The following is a 25156-nucleotide window of genomic DNA, read 5'->3' as shown; positions in this document are numbered from 1 at the left end:
CCTGGTTTCAGGACTCTGGATCCCTTTCCAAATCTCTGAGATGCAAATCCTTCCCCAACTCGCTCTCATTGCTTCTGTTACTTTTTCTTTTGAGTGTCTTGGTGTTGATATGATTTCCAATGCACAGAAAAGTTGTGCTGTGATTAAATCCCACCCACATCCATTTGTCCAGACCTTTCCCTGTATGTGCTACACCAACATGCTGATCTCCATGCTCCTCCAGGCTTGTAGGCCAGTTTGAAGCTCCCTGGGTAATTGGGACCTCTCAAACCAGTGGAGAGTGCTGGGCCAGACCTCGGGGTACCCCCACAAATCCTTAGGCCCATCCTACCTCTCTATTCCTGTCTCCTGGCTCTGAGAAGCTACAGCCCTGGCAATACTAGTGGGAAGACCATGCACATTAAGCCCTGCTCTGGGAACTGGAGTTAGTCCCCAGGACGCCTGCAGAAGTTGCTGCCCAGAGCCAGCTATAAATAACCTGGAGGCGGCTGGCTGTGGGGTGGTGTCACTGCAACTCTGGGGCAGGCTGGTGAAGAATGCCCTGGTGCCCAGGCTTTACCTTGGCCGGTAGGTCCGGCAAGGAAGGATAGGCCTTGGGGAGGGACCCGGCAGACTTTTCAGAAGCAGCCTCTTCCGGTCCCCAACCCCTAGTGGCAGTGTCTGGTGTCCCATGGGGGCTCCCGGCTGTCTTCCCAGTACACAGCTCCTCTGCCTGCTTTGCTTGATCCCACTGCTCCAGGTAAGTGGATGAGTGGGTGAGCTGGGGGCATCAGAACAGGAGGGAGCCCCCAGCTAGGTGGCAGAGAGTTGGAAGGGAGTCCCAGGACTTGGTGGCTGGGTAGCACTGGGGATCCATGTCTCTGACAATGAGACAGAGTCTCATACCCAGAAGGGCCAGGAAAAGGAACAAGGAGAGTAAGTCAGTTAAGGTAAGAGGAAGTCCTGTGTGGATGAACATGGTGCTCTGAGGGGACAGCATCAAGTGCAGACCAGTTCTCGGCGGTTAGCAGTTTTCTCTCCCATGCCCCGCCTCCCCTCCCCCACAGCCCCTTCTGCCTCTTCTGGTGATTCCCAGTTCTCTTCTCCACTCTTTGCCCAGCAGGTCACCAGAAAGCACCCCCATTCACTTCTGCCCACCCCCACCTCTGCTAATCCCCAGAACCAAATGAGCCGTGAGCCGGAGGGCCAGGAGAAAACCTGCTGTCTGAGGAGCTGGTGTAAAGGCCTGTGGGCAGCTGAAAGGAAAGAGCTCAGGAAGGGGAGGCCACCAGACGCAGGCATGGAAGCAATCCACCTCCAACTTCTTCTCATTTTATATACAGGGAAACCAAGGCTCAGAGAGCAAGGTGACCTTCCTGGGGCCACGCTTCTCATGAAGAAAAAAACTATATTCAAATGATTCCAAGGGACAGAGCCAAGCTAGAAGTCCTGCATGCCCTGAAGTAGTCTCAGGGACAGTGTCTCAGCATCCCCAGGTGTGCCAGGACTGATGCACTAGACAGTGGTTCCATAGACACCTAGTAAGTGTCTGCTAGCTGGGGCAGGGTGACTTTTGCCACCTGGGGCAGGCTCCTCAAACTCGCCCAGCCTCAGTGTCCTCATCGGGAAAAGGAAGATGCATCCTCAGTAGGGTTCTCCTAAAAACAACTGAGAGGACACAAGTCAAGCCTAGAGGTGCTGCGCCTGTGTGGAGAAAACTCTAGATGTGGGTGTCCGGTGTGAGAACATCAGGGCCCTGTCCTCCTTGAGGCCTGGCCAGGGCGAAAAGGTGGGTGCCAGACAGAGGTATGGGCCATGATATTCAACATCCCTGGACACCAGCCCCTCCCCTGAGACAGAAATTAGTGCCCGAAGTTACTCAGCACACCAGCACATGGAGCGTAAATACACCCAGATCTTTCTGACCCCCAAGTCCTTCCTTGCCCCAGGCAATAGGATTGATTTCTGGATCCTTTGCCAAATATTCTGAGATTCCAGCCCCCAGGGACATGAGAGCTTGAGAGCCAGGCAGCGGTGTGGAGGAAAAGCAGCGGGAGGAACGTAGCTCTGTCACTTAGCCGATTTGGACTTAATAAGTACCCACTCACTAAGGGTGCAGCTGTGGAAAGCCACCCCGGGCTCCTGTCCTGGTGTGTTCACAGCCAGAAAGGGCCCGGCAGGAGGAATAGCAAAGAAATCGTGTGTATTTATAACCTTTGTAAATTGGGTCTGCAGAAAGAGATAAAAGGTGTGAGAGACCCTGGCAGGGAGTAGAGAAGTCTGCGGGGAGGAGGCGGATCAGCAGCCTGTGGCGGGTATGGAAGGGGGGCTGGGGAGGCTTCCAGGGGCCAGGCCTAGGGACTTTACCTCTGGAACAGATCTTTGTCCCAGATGCTTAGGGAGACTTCTAAACAGAATTGGGGCTGGGTCTGATTTGCAGGAGAGAGGTCAGCAGAGGAGAAAGAGGAATTTTCCTCTCCCTGCTGGCTCTTCCAGAGCCTAAAGCTATAGCCAGTCTTAAACTAGGGTTTCCAGCTTACTCCCCACAGGGGGGGCGCTCTGGGGGCCTCAGAGAAACGATGCATCCTGCAGGCCAGGTCCCATGCTGGTCCCCAGGCTGGTGGTTCAGGCACGGCAAGAACACTAAATGAAGTGCTCCAAAATCCCAAGCTTTTTAAGTAAATTTTCCATTTGGGATTTCAAATTTGGGGATTATGGAGGTCCAACTAGTGAAGTCCATATAAATATTCCAAATTCTGGGGAAATTCCTAAGCCTGAAACATTTATTGTCCCAAGTGTGTCAAATAAAGACACCCTAGCTGCCATGTATTCCATCTAACCTGTGTAAAAGCCCCAGGAGGCTGGCCGCGCTCAGCCGGGACCTTTGGCCCAGGCACTGCTGGCTTTTGTCCAGAGAAGGCCCAACAAAGGGAGGAGACACAGAGAAGTCTATGTCCAAAAAGCTGCAGAAAGCTGAACCTACATAATCCACTCCATCCCTTCCCAAAATTGGGTTCATGCCTGCAGTCTGTATCTCCCCCTCGCCACCCCTTGCCAAGAGTGCAGCATACACAAGGCCATTTCCCAGAAGCTCGGTCATCTAATGACTTTCCACCAAAAACATAACTCCCTTCTGAGTGTTTTCTAACCTAATCAGCTAATTTAGTCTCTGGTTTTGCCATTTTGCCAGTGTTTAAGTATTTTTTTAAGCAATTTGTCTGCGGGCACTGCCTGCTGAGTTCCGCAGAAGTCGGACGCCCTGACTTTGTGGCTCTAGAATGCTGTGTCCTCTGCATTTACTCCCTCTGATCGGAAACAGCGGGTCTGGTGTGCCTATTCAAAAGTCTAACTTCTGAGGAGGGCGCCTTAGATGCACGGAGTGGGGAGGGCGGCCTCCACACGCCCTGATTTTGCTGGTTTTCCTGTGCAGCTGGCCTGTGCTGAACACGTGGGGGTCCTGCTTCAAGCTCCAAGGCAGCACAGGGAACCAGACCTAAGACCCTCCTGTCCCCATCCATCAGTTGAGGAGGGAGGTCCGGGTTCAACATCACTGTTGGTGAAGGGCAGAGCAGAATCCTACATACACTGTTGACTCTGATGCCTTAACAAAACCTAGATATTAATGTCAGGCTATTTTTATGACATTCAGACTGACGCTGTGGGTCAGAGGTGACTATTAGACCAAGTGGACACTAGGTAAGTTGATAAATAGGGAGAGTCCTTTTAGACCAAGCACTGTCCTAAGTCCTCCTGCTGGCCAGCTCCCTCCACACAACAGCAAAGAACTCCTGCCTTCTGCCACCACCCCTTCTGGGCCAGGGACCTGGTGAGAAAGAGGGACAGGATGGGAGAAAGACCCTCCGCAGCTCTCAGAGAGCAGAGCGGAGCGAGGAGGCCAGAGCCCCCACCTGGCAGGTGACTAGGGACTTGGAAGGAGATATCTTAGGAAGAGGGGCTCACCAAGGGGCCCGCTGGCAGAACTGCGGGCGTGAGAAGACCACCTTACTTGAAGTCTCTCATCCTGTAAGTTATATTTGAGCACTAAGAGTCCCTCGCTAAGATTGCTGGCCCCAATGCTGCGGAAAGCCGTGACCTCTCCATAAATGTCGAGTCCCATCCTTAGGACACATAGCTCCATCACTGCCTCCCCTGAATTCCCAGTAGAACCCAAACTCATTCTCCTCCCCCCTCCTCCTCTTTCTCTTCCTCTTTGTCCTCCTCCCCTTCCTCATTTCTCTCTCACTTATTCCCTACCCTGTCTTCTCTCTTTCTTTTTCTCTCCTCCTTTCCCCCTTCCTGCCCACCCTGCCCTCCTCCTCTTTCCCTGTCCGCTCCCCATCCTCCTTCCTCCTTTCCCTCTTCTCTTCCCTGACTGCCTCCCTGAGCACAGTTCCCTGGACACACTGAACGAACCAGATAGTGGGAGGACCTTTCCCTCCACAGTTCCTTCCCTGACCTTGGACAGCAGAGAGAAGAGGCAGGGAGGGGCCGATTCCTGGTTGCAGGTCCAAGACTCAAGGTCCACAAATCTGCCACGCTTAGGCAGAGGCCTAAATTTAGAGGGACCATGTCACCAGACCCAGGAGGAGGAGTCCGTCCAGCCAGACCCCCTGGCTCCTGTGAGGTGGCCCCTAGGGCACAGGTTCTGCTTGGATAGGGACCAGGTAAAGCAAGAGCAGCTGGAGCCTTGGCTCTGGCCTCTTGCCTCCTTCCCTGCCAGGACCTCCTCTGCCTTCTTCAATGAAGGCACATCCTAGAGACAGGAAATGGGCCCCACAGGCTAACCTCTGAGGAAACATCAAAGCAAAGGCAATCTGAGAAACAACAAAAGCTCAGAGCTCAAGCTCCTAGAACTAGGCATGGTATTGACCCTGCTTAGTCCAGGTAACAGGGCTCATCCATCCATCCATCCATCCATCCATCCATCCATCCATCCATCCATCCATCCAGTCACTCAGTCAGCCAGTCCGCAAACATTTGTTGAGCACTTGCTATGTACCAGGGCGTAGTTAGGAACTTTGGGTACAGATGTGGACCCTGACCTACAGTGGAACTCCTGTAGTAGAGGTGAGAATGAAGGCAGCTGTCTGGTTCCAGGCTAGCCAAGAATAGTATAGAAGCCAAAGCTGGCTGCTCAGAATAGAGGGCGAAGGCCAAAGAAAGCAAAGGCTGTTCTCTGCACACAGGGCGGGTCTCTGGGTCCCTGTACGCCCCCTGGACGATGCCGCCTGTGTGTGTGTGGCACAGAGCCTTCACTGAGGGCTTAGCTGGCCTCTCCGGTAACAGCTGCATATATTCAGGCTCCCAGGCTTCAACCTGTAGGCAATCTGGGCCCTATGACCCTTCTTTGAGTCCAGTACTGAACTAGGACAGCTCAAGAACTCAGGAAAACATCTGTTCCAGGTGCTGGTTGATGTAGAGGAAGGGAGAAAGGACACCTACCACTTGAGAAGTCACAGGGGCTTCAGGAGCTCCATGTCACAGCGGACCAGGGAATAAGGCCAAGTAGAGGCTCCTTTCTATCTGCTGATATCACACTGTGAATTTCTCATCTCCTAACTTGGCACTCTGACCCGAGCGGGATGCACCTGCCTCCTGTACACCCAGCTCTCTGTGAGGTCTCCCCACCTTCCACTCTGCTCTTATGTGGCCGGCGAGGGGGCTTCTTACTTCTGGGGCTACTGAGTGCCACATTTGGGCTAATGTCCTGTTGGTCTCTGTAGATCTCGAGTGACATCCTTACATAGGGCCACTCTTTCTATGTGTAATAAGACCAGGCATACACAGATCATCTGATTGTCTGGGCTGGGATATTGCCCTGGGCTCTTACCTGCTGTGTGGCCTTGGCTTCTGTGAAGTAGGGTTATTCGCAGCTCCTTCAGAAGCTCTGGCAAGGAGCAAATGAGCTGTCTTCCTGGCTTGAGTTTAGAGCTGTGCCCAGCACACAGCAAGCAGTACGCAGAAAAGTGGCTATCCCCCACTGCCTCCTGCCCCCTCAACAGCATTCCCAAACCAGGTGCTGCTGGCCTACATCCTTCTCTCACCAGGGCCCTCCCATCCCCCAACAGCATCTCTAACCAGGTTTAGCTGGCTTCCTTAAGCCTGCGTTCATTTGCTTCATGGGGTCACCCCTTTTCTCAGTGTTCATCCTGATACCCCCCCCCCCACTCATCTCCCCTTTGGATTCAGCTTTCAGTGCAGGCTTCCCAGAGCCTTGGGTGTCTTGATACGATGGGACAGCCATTCACTGGTACGGAGGCTGAGCCTGTTGAAGGAGGTGGAGGTCATGTTTTCAGGAGCTGTGCCCATTGAAGAGATGTGAAGATTAAGGCTCAAAGAGGTTCTGCAGCTTTGCCAAGACCACCCAGTAGTGAAGCAATATTCCCCTAGCAGACTGAATGTGGGGGTGTCTGAAGCTCCATTCATACTACCCACAATGCTGCCCTTTCCTTGCTCATCCACAATCTCAACTGCCACCAGGGGTTCTGCTCAAAATAGGTACCTGCAGGGTGTACTGTGGGCTTGAACTTCGTCAAATGTAATCAGGCAGATCCTGGAAAAATAAAGAGAGAAGATTCTTAGCTCTGCCAGGTTTTGGACCCATAGAAGGAGGAGTTAGGAGAGACCGAGCCAAGGTGTGGGAAGATTTCAAAGCTTCTTGCCCAAGGTAGAACAATGTGCCCCTGTACTGAGCACAACACCCCTGTGCCCACCTCCAACAATGTGTTTTGCTTAGCAAGAGACCTGGCACAGCCTGGGACCAAACATCTGAGACGAGTTAAAACCCACATCACCTGAGTACTGAGAACCTCGCCCTAACCCACCCTGTGGCCTCAAAGCAAGCTGCAGAAGGCAACACCTGAGCCCACAAACACTGTGGTGGGATCTCTGCGAAGGAGAAGTGGCATCTGAGGTGTACAGTCTGGCTAGGCATGCTGCAAGCCTCTGGATTTCCACTGCCTCTGCAGTCTGGGGCTCCCTGGGAGCCTGACCCTCCAGGAAGGCCTGGCTAGATGCTACACACACCACACACACACACACACACACACACACTTTCCCCTGCCCTTGCCCCAAATTTCTCTGGGCACCCAGGGCTGTCCTCAAAGTTCCAGTAAGCGATATGGGCACTAGCTCCCCCTCTGAGTGGTGGGTTATTCATCAGCAACTCCAAGCCAGTGCAGGGAGACCAAGTGCTCAGCCTTCAGCCCCAGCCCAGGAAGTGAACTAAATGTAATGTTCTGACTGTGGGGACATCCAGGGACAAACATGTGCCCAGCTGTCCAGAAAAGTAACCCTGACAAGCAAGAGAAAGACAGCTGCCTGCTAAGGGAGCAACGCCGTCTGCGGCCTCGGAATCAAAAGTGACAGGCTGGCAGGAACCCAAAAGTGTACATGCACACGCAGGTGCGCGCGCATGCACACACACACACATGCACTCACAAAAACATGCATTTGACGGCTAGCTGCAGGGTAAGAGAAGTGTGGTCTTGGGAGGAGCTGGAGGCAAGGGTTAGGATTTTAGAGAGCTTTGCAGCGTGTTTCTTCTACTTCTGCCTTTGCCCAAGCTGTGCTCCTCCCTTAGGCAGGGACCCTTATTAGTTAAGCAAGCTCCTATTCGTATTTCAAAACCCACTCCATCATGATCTCTTCCATGCTGCTATCCTAGCTTCCCTCAGTAAAGCTGCTCACTAATCCATCATTCTCACCAGAAAATGGCCCCATCCTGGGGGAGCAGGAGAGATGACTCGGTGGGTAAGAACACTAGCTGCAGAGGTCCTGAGTTCAATTCCCAGCAACCACATGGTGACTCACAGTCATCTGTAATGAGATCTGGTGACCTCTTCTGGCCTGCAGGGTTACATGCGATCAGAACACTGTATCCATAATAAATAAATCAATCTAGAAAGAAAGAAAGACAGACAGACAGACAGACAGACAGAAAGAAAGAAAGAAAGAAAGAAAGAAAGAAAGAAAGAAAGAAAGAGAAAGAAAAAGAAAATGCCCCCATTCAGGGCAATTGTGCTCACATCTGTTTCATCCACTGTGCCTGGCAATCACTGGAGGACGGGTTCTAGATGGTTTTGTGTTCTAGGTTGGATTTCCGCTGTCACATTTCCCTGATGGGAGTCTGAGCTGGTGCTAGAGTCTTATTCTCTCTTTCCTGCTCATACCTTCATTATCATCCAACTCTTGCTCTTTCAGGAAACCCTCCAGGACCTGATTTTTTCATCTCCCCCATGTATTAACCTAATGTGTCTCTCTTTGTGTCTCTCCCATGTGTCTGGGACAGAAAAGCTAAACTGCAGCCTGTCTTTCCCACCTGTGTTTTCTCTGTAAGCTTAGGATGTGTCCACCTTGGCTGGGACACCAACGGTTATCACAGGGCCTAACACGCAGAAGGCACTCTGGAAGTATTTTCTGGGAGCTTTGGCGATAGAGAACAGGGCACTGGCCTTCGTGCGTTTCTTCCAGTGGGGGAGGAACCAGCTTTGGGACTAAGGGAAGGTGCAGATTCCTGCCTCAGAGGTGTTCCAAGGGCACTTGAGCATCCTCCTGTCCAGCTGCCCCTCTACTGGGTGGGAGCAGACATATACTGTCAATGGCCAGCCAGGCCTGGCCATTAAACCTCACCTCTTCTCTCCTAGGTGGCCAGACCAGGCCAGGTGCCCCAGGACCAGCCCCTGTGGGCACTTTTGGAACAGCACTGCCACAGGACCCGGACACCCATCAAATTTTCAGGTACGCATGCCTCCCGACCCCCACCCCATCCTGCAGTAGTCTTGGATGCTGAGAGGAGCCATGGAGCTTCAGCAAGGGGGTTCAGGTAGCACACAGAGCCCTGGCTCCTGGCTCGGCATCTTCATCATGGTCTTTGCATAGTATCCCTCCCCATTTGAGCCCCGGGCTCTTTATCAATGATGAGATTTTGGCTAGAAAGCCTCTTCTTGTTCTCTGTCCCTTCATGGGCACCTGAAGAAAAAACAACTGGCTAGACTGGTGTATTTGGGAGCCCAAGGAGAGGATGACCCTTCTGTTTTCAAACTCAGTCAAAAGACAAGACTAGTGGAAGGTGTAAAAACATCTCTGGTTGCCGTGGCTACAGGCTTCACCCCAGTACGGCCTTGTGAAACAGCAGCCAGGCTCTGGGGTCTGACCCTCTGGGGCTTCCTGAAGCTGATTCACACTGTCAAGTGCTGCAGGATGCTGAGCGGAGGGCACTAGGGAGATGTCTCTAGGGCCCCACCCCCTCTCCTGGACTTCCAAGGGCTGGTTCACAGAGACAGCGGGAAAGAAGGACCAGTAAACTGCCTGGCGGTGGTGGCGCACGCCTTTAATCCCAGAACTCAGGAGGCAGAGGCAGGCGGATCTCTGTGAGTTCGAGGCCAGCCTGGTCTACAGAGTGAGCTCCCAGACAGCGAGAGCTGACTAGGGTTAAGATGCTCTGTGACTCAGAGCCTGTGTCAGGGCTCAAGGGGACATCCAAACACAACCTAAGGCAGGCATCAAAGAGTTAAATCCTACCACCTAACATCTCTACTGTGGGGCTGTTCAGAACCCGGCTCTCAGAGCCACAGAGCATTCTCGTCCCAGCCCCTCCATCTAGCAGCTGTGGGGCTTTGGGCACGCCACCTGTCTATATGAGTTTCCTGGACTGCTGTGACAAAGCACTATCCTGGGTGGCTTGATGGATTCAAACTCATTTTCTCCCTATTGTGGAGTCTGGAAGGGCGTGTTGGCGTGGGTTGGTTATTCCGAGGCCTCTCTCAATGGCTTGCAGACCTTTCCTGTCCTCACACAAGGTCTTCCCTCTGAGACTCTGCCCCACCTTCTCTTCTAAGAAGGCCCTCATCATACCGTTCATATTATTTGAATCACCTCTTTAAAGACCTCAGACCCACTTTAAGGCCACGATCTGAAGCCCGGGGACTTCGGATTTCAGCATGTGAATTTGGAGGGGCACCATCAGTCCATGCCCCTGTTTTTTCGTCTATCAGAAATAAGGTTTAAGTCTATGTAAGAAGCACACTTCCGGGACACACAGTGCGGGCCATGTCTAGCAGACATGGACAGGACCAGTGGTCCCTTACTTCAGGAGTCCCAGTCCCTCTTGCACTTTGTCACCTGAGGCAGCACTGATGTTCAAAGACACCCTTGAGTCACCCTGCCCTCTTTGCCCACCTCTCTGTTTGGAAAGATGGCGCAGATGCCCCACCTCCAACCTGAGCGCAGGGAGAAGGTCCTCCTCTTTGACACCAGCCCTCCCTGCCTAATTTTTAAGGTCTCCACCTTCTGATGAAGGCATCCACACTACTTATTAAAAAAATTGGTGGATAAACTTTTGAATTGTATGATAAGAACTCATTATCTCACAGCCCAACAATCTTGATGGTGTTTTTGTGTCCCTTGGGAGTTCATCGTCCACAGAGCCTTATATTGTGTTTTGGGATTTGGGAGTTTTCTCACTTTGTTTTTTTTTCTCACCAGAAATGAGCTGTGATTGTGTCCATAGCTTTCTAACTTGTTTTTCTCTAATAACTGAGAGTGAGTGCTTCCCCTGTCATTAAATATTCACCCAGAGCATCGTTGGTGATGCTGCCTAGCAGCCGCTGTGGGAACATATCATCCCTCATTAGCCACGGCCCTGGGGTGGACATATAAACTGTTAGCGTGTCTGCCGGCTGCAGAAATTGCTTCTCCAGTCCCTTCATGTGAGTGGTCTCTTATCTTGTTCCCACTAGTTAGGAGAATGTACAATGACTAAAACGTGTGAAACCAAGCAATTGTTCAGAGAGTCTTACATGTGAAAAACTGAACAACAACAACAAAAAAAGTAAGAGCCAGGGAGTGACAAATGCAACAGTCAGGAGAATGCTCCCTCTGGGAAGGCATGCATGGATAAATATGGGAATGACTGGTAATATCTGTTCCAGATTGGGCGGCCAGCTCATTATGATCACCGCTATACACAAACCTCCATAAAGGAAAAGAGCGTAATAAAGTTAGGCTGTGTGTGGGCTGATGATGACAAGAGATCGTGAATCAAAACTATGACCAATTGGGCTGTATCCCACACAATTGGGCTGTATACCCCTGTGGTCCAAATAAATGAAAAAAATACACACAGTCAGGGGAGCAATTATTACTTCCAGCAAGCCTTTAATGGAATATTTCTATTTTATTCACCACACACACATTTACATATATTTTTAAAATGCTAGGGCATTATTAGGAGGCATATTATTTATTCTATTCATAGATAACATAAGGGTCCAAAGGAATCTTTGAGGTACCTTTTCAGTCCAAGGTGCATGCATATACACATGCACACGCACACACATGCGTGTGCACACAGAGACATACTAGTGTTAATCAAGGGAGCAGAAAGTAAGGCCAAAGAGACAGAACCCTAGGTTTTCCTCAGCTCAGGGCCAAGGACCTTGTTTTTTTCCATGTGATGACTACCGTCCCTGGGATATCCTGATGGGTGCTGGGGTCTGGGAAAACCATGGAGCCTCAGGTTGGTAGAGTTTTGGTGAGAGCTACACGAACCCCTACAAGTATAAGTACCAAAGAAGCATCTTGAGCAGTAGGGGCAGAAGACAGAAAACCTGTGGGCCTGTTTGATGGCATGCATGGGCCTGTACAGTGGATATGTCTAAGCTGGCTTGGCACTGTTCATCACTGGCATAGCTGGTATCAGTGGTGACTTCATGCATGACTCACTCCAGGCCACACACGACAACAAGGCACTCTCTGACACCTGTTGCACTTCCCTGAACTGACTCTCCAATGTTCCTGGCCCCACCAGCCTAGGACACACAGACCTTCCAATACTTGTCCCCTCATGCCTGGCTTGGGTCTGTGGTAGGACTGGCTGTCAGCCTCAGGACCCTATGTCCATCCACCTCTGCATCTTTAGTAAACAAAACTAATCTAAGGAAAGTGCTCTTTTCAATTTCTTCTTCATTTACCCATTTGCTGGCATTAAAGTGAGCTGTGAAGTCAATTGGTTTCCTTATGTTACAACTTGAATGATGGAAAGTAGTGCCTGTAAATATGAGATTATGAAGAAATGGTACCTTATCCTAGGATCCTAGAGATCTTAGATGTTCGCAAAATTAAATTAAACAGTGTCTTTTGGCTCTGACATGGAACTGGTCACTCTATGGAAGAAACTCTGTTAAGCAATGCAGGTCACCTAGGTCAATCCCATTCTGCATGTAAAGCAGCTTGTCAATGGTGCTCTCCACCTCCGTAATATGGTGTGTGTCTTCTTAACTCCGATGACAACCAAGTTATCCTTTAAGTTTGGCTTGGTTTCCTCCTTGTCTGTACTGTCATGCTGTGCACATGGCTGTGATGATGCTGTGTGCAGGGCTGTGATGCTGCTGTCTGTGTGCAGGGCTGTGATGATGCTGTGTGCAGGGCTGTGATGATGCTGTGTGCAGGGCTGTGATGATGCTGTGTGCAGGGCTGTGATGATGCTGTGTGCAGGGCTGTGATGCTGCTGTCTGTGTGCAGGGCTGTGATGATGCTGTGTGCAGGGCTGTGATGATGCTGTGTGCAGGGCTGTGATGATGCTGTGTGCAGGGCTGTGATGATGCTGTGTGCAGGGCTGTGATGATGCTGTGTGCAGGGCTGTGATGCTGCTGTGTGCAGGGCTGTGATGCTGCTGTGTGCAGGGCTGTGATGATGCTGTGTGCAGGGCTGTGATGCTGCTGTGTGCAGGGCTGTGATGCTGTGTGCAGGGCTGTGATGATGCTGTGTGCAGGGCTGTGATGATGCTGTGTGCAGGGCTGTGATGCTGTGTGCAGGGCTGTGATGATGCTGTGTGCAGGGCTGTGATGATGCTGTGTGCAGGGCTGTGATGATGCTGTGTGCAGGGCTGTGATGCTGTGTGCAGGGCTGTGATGATGCTGTGTGCAGGGCTGTGATGATGCTGTGTGCAGGGCTGTGATGCTGCTGTGTGCAGGGCTGTGATGATGCTGTGTGCAGGGCTGTGATGATGCTGTCTGTGTGCAGGGCTGTGATGATGCTGTGCAGGGCTGTGATGCTGTGTGCAGGGCTGTGATGCTGCTGTCTGTGTGCAGGGCTGTGATGCTGCTGTCTGTGTGCAGGGCTGTGATGCTGCTGTCTGTGTGCAGGGCTGTGATGATGCTGTGCAGGGCTGTGATGATGCTGTGTGCAGGGCTGTGATGATGCTGTGTGCAGGGCTGTGATGCTGCTGTCTGTGTGCAGGGCTGTGATGATGCTGTGTGCAGGGCTGTGATGATGCTATGCAGGGCTGTGATGATGCTGTGTGCAGGGCTGTGATGCTGCTGTCTGTGTGCAGGGCTGTGATGATGCTGTGTGCAGGGCTGTGATGATGCTGTGTGCAGGGCTGTGATGATGCTGTGTGCAGGGCTGTGATGATGCTGTGTGCAGGGCTGTGATGCTGCTGTCTGTGTGCAGGGCTGTGATGCTGCTGTCTGTGTGCAGGGCTGTGATGATGCTGTGTGCAGGGCTGTGATGCTGCTGTGTGCAGGGCTGTGATGCTGTGTGCAGGGCTGTGATGATGCTGTGTGCAGGGCTGTGATGATGCTGTGTGCAGGGCTGTGATGATGCTGTCTGCAGGGCTGTGATGCTGCTGTCTGTGTGCAGGGCTGTGATGCTGCTGTCTGTGTGCAGGGCTGTGATGATGCTGTGTGCAGGGCTGTGATGATGCTGTGTGCAGGGCTGTGATGCTGCTGTCTGTGTGCAGGGCTGTGATGATGCTGTGTGCAGGGCTGTGATGATGCTGTGTGCAGGGCTGTGATGATGCTGTGTGCAGGGCTGTGATGATGCTGTGTGCAGGGCTGTGATGCTGCTGTCTGTGTGCAGGGCTGTGATGCTGCTGTGTGCAGGGCTGTGATGATGCTGTCTGTGTGCAGGGCTGTGATGATGCTGTGTGCAGGGCTGTGATGATGCTGTCTGTGTGCAGGGCTGTGATGATGCTGTGTGCAGGGCTGTGATGCTGCTGTCTGTGTGCAGGGCTGTGATGATGCTGTGTGCAGGGCTGTGATGATGCTGTGTGCAGGGCTGTGATGATGCTGTGTGCAGGGCTGTGATGATGCTGTGTGCAGGGCTGTGATGATGCTGTGTGCAGGGCTGTGATGATGCTGTGTGCAGGGCTGTGATGATGCTGTGTGCAGGGCTGTGATGATGCTGTGTGCAGGGCTGTGATGCTGTGTGCAGGGCTGTGATGATGCTGTGTGCAGGGCTGTGATGATGCTGCTGTGTGCAGGGCTGTGATGCTGCTGTGTGCAGGGCTGTGATGCTGTGTGCAGGGCTGTGATGATGCTGTGTGCAGGGCTGTGATGATGCTGTGTGCAGGGCTGTGATGCTGCTGTGTGCAGGGCTGTGATGCTGCTGTGTGCAGGGCTGTGATGCTGCTGTCTGTGTGCAGGGCTGTGATGATGCTGTGTACAGAACTGTGCGGCTGTGTACACGGCCATCCTTTGCTTGTGTAGGAGACTACCTACATCCCTGAGAGGACTGACCCAGTCAGTCATGCTGTGGCCTAAGGCTCTGCCTGGAGCGGAGCCAGGAACCTAACAGTCCATTCAGGAGGCAGAGGGTAGATCTATCTGGTAGCTCTGCAGGTCTCCCTGCCAGTTGGCAGGTCCTGGCGAGATTCCAGGGCTCCCCCTGGTCTCACTGCTCACTCACTCTCTCACAAACTCACTTGCCCTGCTTATGAGTGACAACAGCATTACTGTGGAGGCTAGGAAGATTGTACAAAGGCACTGGTCTGCTCCCTGCCTCCCTCCACCTGGAGCACTGGCCTCTTCAGGGCGACTTTGCCCTTTGCCAGCGCCTCGCTCCCGGTGGAGGGTGCAGGGGCAAGGGGAATGGTTCTAGAGCCTCTAAAACCACAGACTGCATGGGCTGTGGAGGATCCCAGAGAACGTGCCACTGATGGAGAAAACCCAAGAAGGCAAGAGTCTTGCCTCAAGCAACATGGCAGAGGAGAGGCAAAGCAGAACCTAGACTGAGAGCAAGACACACCTGTGCAGAACCTAGACTGAGAGCAAGACACACCTGTGCAGAACCTAGACTGAGAGCAAGACACACCTGTGCAGAACCTAGACTGAGAGCAAGACACACCTGTGCAGAACCTAGACTGAGAGCAAGACACACCTGTGCAGAACCTAGACTGAGAGCAAGACACACCTGTGCAGAACCTAGACTGAGAGCAAGACACACCTGTGCAGAACCTAGACTGAGAGCAAGACACACCTGTGCAGAACCTAGACTGAGAGCAAGACACACCTGTGCAGAACCTAGACTGAGAGCAAGACACACCTGTGCAGAACCTAGACTGAGAGCAAGACACACCTGTGCAGAACCTAGACTGAGAGCAAGACACACCTGTGCAGAACCTAGACTGAGAGCAAGACACACCTGTGCAGAACCTAGACTGAGAGCAAGACACACCTGTGCAGAACCTAGACTGAGAGCAAGACACACCTGTGCAGAACCTCGACTGAGAGCAAGACACACCTGTGCAGAACCTAGACTGAGAGCAAGACACACCTGTGCAGAACCTAGACTGAGAGCAAGACACACCTGTGCAGAACCTAGGCCCACGCCACAGGCATGAGCTGTAGGCCACCCACAGGTTCATCCTGAGCACTCTGAGGCAGTTTTTCTCCCCTCCTCAGATGGCCCTGCATAATCCACAAGGAAGGGAGACAAGTTTTCACTTCTCACTTGCTCTATCTGGTGCCCAGGACATTAAGACCTTCAAGTCTTCCAGATAATTCTAATTAATCTCTTCCTACATAACCCCATCTTCACATAACCCCATCTTCAGCGTGAAACCTCATGTTGCTCCTGGTTCCTAGCTCCCGCTGAGTACTGCCTACCTGCTCCGTTCGTTTTCTCCACCTCTGTTAGACCCTCTCCGGTGACCTCTCTGCTACCCTCCCTGGCCCCTTCAATCCATTTCCTTCCCTAGGGAGCAAATTTGCTCCTGGACTGACTACTTGCCCCCTACCTAGCCGGCTACGGGTGTAGGATGTTGTCGTGGGTCTCCTGCAGCCCGGGGACCTGCGACCCTCGATCTTCAGACGAGATAGTCAGCCACTCCAGATCGTAGGTAGCCAGCCCCGCCGGTATTCTCGCGACTTGGCGACTTGTCGGGATGAGAGGGAGCGCATCGGGGGCCGCCTGCCGGACGGGGCAGGAGACATAGCCCCGCCCCCGACGCCGCCATTGGCCGTGGTCTAGCGGGCGGCCCCGCAGCTTCTCGAGCCCGGCAGATCGTCTTGGCGGAGGTCCTAGCTCCGCGGCTAGGCGTGATTGGTTGCGGCGACCCGGAGCTGCCCGGCTGGTCCGGGGTGGGAGGGCAGGGACCTGGACGCTGCGCTCTCTGGCCGCTCCTCGTCGCTCCCGCTCCCTCGCAGCCACGCGGGGCGCGCACTCCCACTCCCTCCGCGCGCGGCTCCTGGGCGCAATGGACGCGGCGCTGTTCCACAGCCTGTTGGAGGCCAACTGCAGCCTGGCGCTGGCCGAAGAGCTGATCCTGGACGGCTGGGGGGTGCCCACGGACGCCGAGGGTAGGCAGGAGGCGAGCGGGCTAGCCACACGTGGGTTCTCTCTCCGGTGGGTCTGAGCGAGCGGCACCCCGCTCCGCTCCCGGGCTATCCTTCTGAACCCCGCTGCGCTCCCTTCTGTCACCAGGTACCTATTCCTACTGCAACACGACCTTGGACCAGATCGGGACCTGCTGGCCCCAGAGCACGCCCGGAGCCCTAGTGGAGAGACCATGCCCCGAGTACTTCAATGGCATCAAGTACAACACGACCCGTGAGTACCCCTCGCTTGCGGGCTTCCCAGAAAGGCGATTCAGGAAGAGGGAAGGGCTCTGGACCCTGAATCGGACAACTACCGAGTACCTTCACACCATTATAGCAATTACCTTGGCGACTCTGTAGATGTGGGGGCTCACCTTCTGTCCCTAACCCTATGGTACTTCCAACCCCGGTTAGGCGCTGCTTTGCCCAGAGTTCTTATGCGGCACGTTTGGAAGGAGGCGAACAAGAGAGTCAGAAATACTTCTCCTTGGGGGCAACCGTCCTCTCCACTATTTGCTCAAGTGCCTGAAGTTCGCCCATTAGGGCTTCGTTTGAACAGAGCATTGTCTGAGCAGACACAATACTCTCCCATCTCTAAGGCGACGCAGCATATAGAAAGATGTTAAGGCCCCAATCCTGTATTCCCGTTGTGACTAAGGTAATCAGACCCTAGCACTGGAGAGGAGAGCATCAGAAGGAGGTAGGGAAATAAGGTAAGCACGTATGTCAGGGAACATACTGAGCTTAGACTCTGGGAGGTCAGAGGGGATGGGTGTCCTTTCCCTAATCTCTGGGACTTGCTCACTGGGCTTCTGAGTCTGGAGCCCTGGGAGGCAGCAGCATCTCTGCGTAACCTCAGGTAACGGTGGTTTTGAATCAGGACCACACCCCCACCTCCCAGGAAGAGCAGCCTGCAGCTTCCTTTCTGCTGGCAAGCTCCGTGAAGGCCACGCACTATAGGAACAGGGCAGCTTGGGGGGGGGGGGTCACTCAATCTGGGGGTTGTGGTTGTGTGTGTGCCCATGTCAACACAAACGGAAGGTCCGATAGGAACCGGTGCTGAACTCTGGGAGGTTGTAGGTAGCCATGGCTGACCCACCCAGACACCCTCCTGTCCAGCCCTACCTGCTACCGGGGTACTGCTGAGACCACGGCAAGCCGTTTGCACCCTTTACATCCTGCCGGTGCTGCGTCTGCCTGACCCATCTCCTCCATCGCCACAGGTATGCCCCTGCTCTCTGAGGGCACGGGTCACCGTATAGGTACTTGAGACCAGGAAGCAGCGCCCACACTGGGGCCAGGCTGTGCTCCCCAGAAGCAAGGAGTAGCCTGCTCTGAGAAAGCGAGGACGGGATGCTCCTTAATAAAAGGAAGTCCACTGAGGTGGAGGAGCCGCTGAGGAAGGTTTCCCCTCCACCTGAGATTAAAACAGATCTCACCGGTAGATAGTGAGGACCCTGGCCCACGAGGCATGCAAGAGAAGGAGTGACTTGAAGCCCCCTCCCGGGAGTAACTAACAAGATGGTGTTTTTGGGATGTGACCTCCATGAAGTTGGGCAATGGAGATCAGGTACCTAGTTCAGAAGCGCTGAGGCTGAGAGCCACGCAGGGCCAAGCGGAGTGACTAAGCCTGAGGAAGCTCTGCCTCAGCTCTTACTCTGGCCCTGCTCCCTCCACCCACCTGAAAGCCCACCTAGGGCAGTGCCTGACTCTCAGCTCCAGAGCAGAGCCCAGCACAGCATTATATAACCAATTTGTTGAACACCTACTATGTTCCAGTTACAGTGACTGTACTGTATTGAGGCTACCCTGGCAATTGCAGACAGATGAATACAGAGTGATGACTGCCCTGCTTCAGGAAAAACAAGGGGATTATGGGAAGAAGGAGGGCCAGGGACACCACATACCAGACCCCTCCTGTCAATCAAATGAGAAGCTGAAAAAAAGTTCAGGGTACCACCGAGGCTGGTAAATGTGGTGGCAATTAGTCCTTGGTGTCTAGTGAACAATTTTCTTCCTTGAACCAATGCGCTGCCTGCACCTTAGCTCCCGGGGAACGTTGAGCTGGGGGTGGGGTGTTGGCTTAGAGAGACACCTGGAGTTGGGAGGGTGCAGTCACGCTGGCTAGAGGAGGCATGTGACAGCCGTGGAAATACCTGATTGATGTTCCTCCTACCTCTGGCCAGCCCGGCACCACAGACCACTTCCTCCTGGCAGCCTTTTCAATGGGATCCTTTCTGAGAAAGGACGGGAGAAAACCACTCGGTGAAAAGCCTAAGGGAAGAAAACACTCACCTCACCCCGTCCCTTCTCCAAAGCCAGGCTTCTCAGGGGCAGAAACTGCTCGAGGATAGGGAACACCCTGTGGTGATGGCAGCGTCTACAGAAGTGCCTGTGGCCTGTTAGCTGAGCACAGAAAACCTGCCACAGAACCCAATCACGGCCACGTGCCAGACTCCCCAGGAGAACCTACTACCCACAATCCCACTCCTGCCAGTCCCCAAAGACCCAGCCGTTTTCAGGCCCAGGTTGCAGAGCCCAGAGGTGGACCACAGCTAGCTACTAGCTCCTGTGCACCAGGCCAGGCAGGAAGCCATGACCCTCCTGCAGCCTCAGGACAGCACCATCTCCAGGAGCGACAGTTCAGTTTGAAAAAAAAAAAAAAAAAAAAAAAAAAAAAGACCTGAGAAGAGCCAAGCCTCCGGTCTGGAGGATCAGTGAGGACTCAGCCCTCTGAACCACAGGTTCGACTCAGCGGGTGGGTATATATGATGAGTAAAGGAAGGTGTTTCCGGTCAGAAAATAGCAGGAGGCCTGCAGATGGGATGCGCTTAGGGCTTTGGAACTATGGAACATTTAGAACATAATCGGACAAAAACTATTAAGATCAGAGAGGGTCTTGGAGGTCTGAAGATGCACAGCACTGCAAAGGGCTTTATTGCAGGTATAGGAGGATGGAGCCTGGGCAAGATTGTGAGCAGAGAGGCGGTAAGCTGAGGCCCTCTCAGTCTCAGGTAGAAAGGGGAGGGGTAAGAACACTGCAACAGCCGTTTGGAGGAGAAGATGCTTTGGGAGTAGAGGAGGGTTCCCATGTCAAGTGGCCTTGGGCACTAAATTGACAAGGGGGAGAGGAGATAACAAGGGACCAGGAATTGCAGAAGGGAAATGGCTGCACACAGTGGGGGAATGTACTGTCTTTGAGACATTCAAGAAGCAGCTGACTGGGTCACAACAGCCCGGGAGAGCACCAGGGCACCAGGGAGAGGTGAGGTGTGGAGGAGGTGCGAGCAGGTGTCTGAGAGCATGTCAGAGCTGTGATTGGTCCTATGCAGAGATCACCACCAGATGTCATGGCCGACAATGGCCAAAGGAAGGGAAGGCAAGGGCGGGGTCGTGCACCTGAGTCTGTGGCTGGACCACCCCAGTGCCTGTGTGTCTCCTCTCGCACCCTAAGTCCTGATGTCTAGCACTGGTGCCCAATTTACTTACCATGCCCAGAGATGGAGACTTGGGGCTATCCTTGTGTTACACATGGGGAAATAGAGGCTTGAAGACCTGAAATAACTTACCTCCTAGCAGAGCAGGAATCCTAAACCTAAGCAGCTAGAGTTTGGGGTCCCAGTCAGGAACACAGGACAGAGATGACCCAGTGAGAAGACTCCTGCTTTCCCTGGATGGCTGATGACATCACCCCTGACCACCAGCTGCGCAACGCCATGCTACTCAGTCTAGATCTCCCTGCAGCGGTCTCCGAAGGGAGGGGTTTTCATCTTTACTTTGTACGAGCATAGGCAGTCTGATGGATGGGCGCATGGTGATTCCTCCTCATATGCTCAAATGCTGACCTCCAGGGCTCCTAAGGTTCCAGTGAGAGGTGATCCTGTTTTCCCAGCCCAGGGTCAACTCCTGGGCAGCTAGAACCAATCCTAAAATGTCCATGCACAGTATACCCTGGGGTGAGCCTCCATCCTTCCTGGGTCTCAGTCTCCCACCTATAGGGGCAAAGGAAGTGGGTTTTCAGCGTCAGTTTGTGGGGAGACACTTAAATTCCACTTTACTCCACCTCCGCATTCACGGACTTCCCTGAACACACACCTCCAAGCATTCTCCCCCTCCTCCCTCTTCCCCATTCCCTCTCTCCCTTCCTGCTCCTCCCCCTTTCCTTCTTTCACTCTGTCTTCTCTCCCCATCTCTCCCTATTTCTTCTCCACCCCTGGTCTCCCTGTGTCCACAGACCAGTGTGCACCACCTCTTCCTGCTCTCCCTGTCTGGACCCCTCCTTTCGCCTGTGCCATGGTCATGTGGCTACATATGAGGGCCCCCTGCCTCCCCAGGATGTAGCCCATCTTTCTCTTCCAGGGGCACTGGTCTCCACCTTGTCATTTGTGTCCATGTCAAGAGAGAACAATGAGGCCATTGTGTATTGAGGCATCCTCGGGCCGGTAGAGGGGATATCTACCTTACCTACCTATGGAGAAAACGGAAGCCTCACTTCCCAGAACCCCATAACCTAACCTACGGGGCCCCTAGACAGAGAAACCTCCCACCAGGTCTGCATCCTTGAACAGGAACCCTCCCTTCAGTACTCTGGGACAGAGGTGTCAAGAAAGGTTGCAAAGCCCTAGACTGCTTATAGACCAAACTTGCACAAATCAACAGTCAGAGATTGGGCTAAGAGGCATGGCAGGCACTGGACCATGCCTGGGAGGCTTCCCAGGGGGCTGTAACAGCAAGCATTTGGCATTTGTTGAGATTGCAAGTCTGAGGGTCCCAGACAGACCACAGCCTCTGGACAAGAAGTTAGAGGCTGCAGATCCAGAAACTGGACTGCCTTAGTTTCCAGGAAAACATGGTCACATCCAGACTCTTTTGTTTTCCAGAGGCAGAAAGTCCTCTGTATGAGAACAGTTTTCCCACTGAGAGACAGGGAAGGCAGAACAGGTTCCCCCATCACAAAAGGAGGCTAATGGGGGCAGAGGGGAGAGAGAGCAGATCGGGCCACTAGTACCTAGAACTAACTGTCCACCTCCCTCTAGCCACCCTCGCCAGTCACTTCAAGTAGGAAAAGACCAGCCATACTCTAACATCTGTCTGCCTTGTGTGGAAAGAGCCTGGGAGACAGAGAAGTCTGTCTTTCTGAACTCCCCTTCCTCCCTTGTCCCGGGATGGAGCAACCCCACAACACATTATTGAATCTCTGCTTCATATCAAGCTGTGCTGCCCCCACCCCAAGAAGTCCACAAGGAGAAAGCAACTCCCTGAAGACATGTAAGACCTCACCCTGCTTTCCAAGGTCTCCTGTTCTAGAAAGTAAGGCAATAGACACTGCCAGAGAATGTAGTATTGGTTCCTAGGTGAAATAGGGTAGCCCGCAGCTGCCTGAGCTGATGGGAGGATTGAGAGTTGAGAAGGCTTCCCAGAGGAAGTGTTTCACTGGAGCTCAAAGCACTGAGCTAGTGTTGTGTCATGCACAGAGAGGGCGTGTGAGCAGGAAAGAGGAGGGCCACGGAGACACTGAAGGCCTCCATTCTGCAGCACCCAAAGATGCTGGCTGATTGTCCGTAGCCCCATGGTGAGGGACCAAGAATTCTGGAGGGATACTGCTTGATTTCCAGGATGTGCCATCTAAATCTTAGTCCAAGGCCACCAGGAACCTTGACCTCTTCTGCTGCCCTGCTCCTCTCTTCAGCACCATTCCCTGTCTTCTCTCTGACTACCCACCAGCAACCACAGAAGTCTGGAGCCCTGGAGTCCTCCCTAAGGGAGTTCACCTATCCTCCAGCACTCCAAAGAGCCTGTTCTTAGCTGTGCTCAAGTTCAGTCACTTAGGCCCTGCTGACCGCCTCCAGCTGTGCTCCACAGTCGGAAAAGCAGTGCCTCTGCAGCGCCTGTGGAGGCAGGGGGATGCAAGGAGCCTGGCGAGAGATGTGGGAGGCAGCCTCAGTGCAGGGCTAGGGTTCCCTGGTGCCTGGCCCCCTCCTGACGTGTGTCTTAGTTCTCTTTCCTTCTTTTCGTCTTATGAACTTTGCAGTTTCATTATTGTGTGTATGACTGTGTGCACAGGAGGTGGTGGCACTCACCACAGCATATGTGTGGAGGTTCGGGTCAACTTGACTGAGTCAGTTCTTAAGTGGATTCCAGAGATCAAATCAGGTTGGCAAGCTGTCTGGGCAGCTGTCTTTTCCCTGTGAGATATCTTCCTGCCCTAGTATGTTTTCATTAGCGTGTGCTACTAGTGGTTTTGTTTTGTTTTGTTTTGTTGAGAATGCAAATAATTAGGTTTTGCTGTTTTTCTTTCTCCTCCTCCCTGTCTATTCTCCTGCCCCCAGTAACTCCTATCCAATTTCATGTCACATCCATCCTTTGCCACCAGGCTCACACACCTTCCTCAGCATTTCTTATTCCCTTCTCCTCACCTCCCATGTTGTTTTATAGTCTACACCCACTCTCATATCCTCTTATTTACATACACACTAACAATAAAATTAGGATCAAATATGGCATTTTTGTCTTTCTGAGTGTGGGTTGCCTCATTTAATATCATACTTTCCAGATCCATCCATTTTTCATAATTTCTTCTTTTCTTTACAGCTGAGTAAAATTCCGTTGGATTTTACCACATTTTCATTATCTATTCATCTGCTGATGGACATCGAAGCTGGGTTCATTTCCTTGCCATTGTTGATACTAAATTATCTTAGTTTTCTTATCTGTGTGAAGAGAAAGTACTGACTTGATGTGGACATTTCATAGTGGAGAGGGGACAGTGCTTAGGGATCCCTGTGGACCCTAGGGGACAGTCAGCAAGGAGCAAGAGGAGAGGGGAGCAGACAGCTACCTGGGGCCTGGAAGGAGATTCTTGGGCATGAAAGGGCATTCCACACCACAGAGGTTGTCATACTGGGATGCTGTGTCCTCTGCATAATGTCTTGGAAGGAAGCAATCTGTCCATCCCACCTGACAATATCTGGTGTCCAAAGGCTGCTAGAAGGAGTCATGCATTTCCACCTTCAAAAACCAGCTCTGCTTTGGGGGGTGGGTTGGAACAGCCATTACTTTGCAAGAGCATTGGGTTGAGAGCCAGGCCTACCTCTTCTCATAATGGCTACTTTTCTTCTCTGGCAAACTCATCTCCTCTTTGGACCTCCATTTCTGTATTTTAGGAGGGTCCCTTTTCCCTTACAGTCCTTGGTTCCAAAACAGCCTGTACCTCAAGGTCCCCAGCTCACCTCCTTTTAGTTCCTTCACAGGCTAGAGTCATGGCAGAACAGCATCATGAAGACAGGCCTATTGAGCAATGCTAGAGGTGGTCTGTATGAGGAGCACTGAGGAGCAGAGGCAGGAGCATCAGGTGGGGGCTCTCCCGGGGTTCCTCTCCTGAGGAAGAAGTGCTGTCCACAGTAAAGTGGATCCCACTCAGTTTCTCCATTGAACCCTGTAAATACAGGCTGTTGTCCCTACCCTGCCCATTCAGGGATGGCAAGACACAATGAGTGAAAAGCCCTGTGGAACTAGGAAGCTTTGAGACCCAGTGTAAGAGATCTCAGAGATAAGGGTCCTCACAGCACAATAGCAATGGGGTGACCATTTTCTGCCATAGGCAGATGGCTCCAGAGAGGTCCTTTCCCACCCAGTATCCTGTTTGGGCAATGGCAGATTCCCATCCTTGGGAATTCAGCCCAAGAATCTTTCTAGGTTAGGTCAGCCTGGGCCTGAACAAGTGAATGTCACTATCCGCCTGATCTCTGGTCACCTGCTTCCCAAGGGTTTTGATAAGACCAAGGAGATGTGCAAGGTGATACTAGATCCAGCCCATCCTAGCTGTCCTGTACAGAAGCACTCTCTCGGAGAGGCCCAGCCCATCCTAGCTGTCCTGCACAGAAGCACTCTCTCGGAGAGGCCCAGCCCATCCTAGCTGTCCTGCACAGAAGCACTCTCTCGGAGAGGCCCGTCTCTTCTGAGGGGCTCAGGGAACTCTCTGTTGACATCGTGACTGTGTCTCAATCACCAGCTCTGGCTATGCTTCCCCAGCGGACTCTTCAGCAGTTAGTCATGCCATAAATCATTGCTGCCCGAGCAAGGCAGTGGAAGCCAGGCAGGGGGAGGGGAAGCTGGATAGACATTCTTCTCATCAAGCAAAAAGAAATTAATCAGTCAGGCCCCAATAGTTCAGCAAAGAAATGGCTTAACCTAGGCAACTGGACTTCAGGCAATGGGAAGTGGGCTATGTGGTCCCTAAGGTATGACTGTGGTCACTAGTTGTCTCAACACCCCTCGGAGATGGCAAATCAGCTGCAGGGGACTTAGGTACAATGGGGAAAGGCTCCTTACTTCTAGAAAAAAAACTGGCTATATGGCATCTCAGGAGGATGTGTTCCCCAGAGAAGGCCCACACTGTTGGGTGACCACAGTGTGTTGTTGACAGACATGTCACTTCCTTTCCCTTTTTGGTCCCCAACAGACAAAATGAGGAAGGGGTTGCCTTCCCCTCTTACATTCTCAAGGAAGTGCCCACTGACTCGACTTCTAATGTGCCCCCTCAGGGAAACAAGGACCGTGTCTGGCAAGTAAAGGATGCT

The 25156-nt window shown here is 52.8% G+C and overlaps 1 protein-coding gene across 8 annotated transcripts in view; it reads left to right on the top strand.

Annotated features, from left to right (window-relative positions):
* Positions 1-498: 498 nt before the first annotated feature.
* The window catches only part of Crhr2 (corticotropin releasing hormone receptor 2), a 44926-nt gene continuing 20268 nt past the window's right edge, over positions 499-25156 (top strand). For 5 of the 8 annotated variants that reach the window (XM_005076796.4, XM_040738373.1, XM_005076795.4 and 2 more), the window contains exons 1-3: positions 499-739; positions 8625-8718; positions 16684-16809. In XM_005076796.4, coding sequence (XP_005076853.1) covers positions 671-739; positions 8625-8718; positions 16684-16809 — 289 coding nt within the window. In that variant the 5' untranslated portion in view covers positions 499-670. Of the gene's footprint in view, positions 740-8624; positions 8719-16287; positions 16560-16683; positions 16810-25156 lie in introns of those variants that run through there. The other 3 variants (XM_013118220.3, XM_005076798.4, XM_005076797.4) reach the window with 3 other exon arrangements.

This window comes from Mesocricetus auratus, unplaced genomic scaffold, assembly GCF_017639785.1.
Source record: "Mesocricetus auratus isolate SY011 unplaced genomic scaffold, BCM_Maur_2.0 Super-Scaffold_100676, whole genome shotgun sequence".
NCBI lineage: Eukaryota > Metazoa > Chordata > Mammalia > Rodentia > Cricetidae > Mesocricetus > Mesocricetus auratus.
Note: the sequence above shows the minus strand (reverse complement) of the source record. Positions and strands in the feature narration are given on the sequence as shown.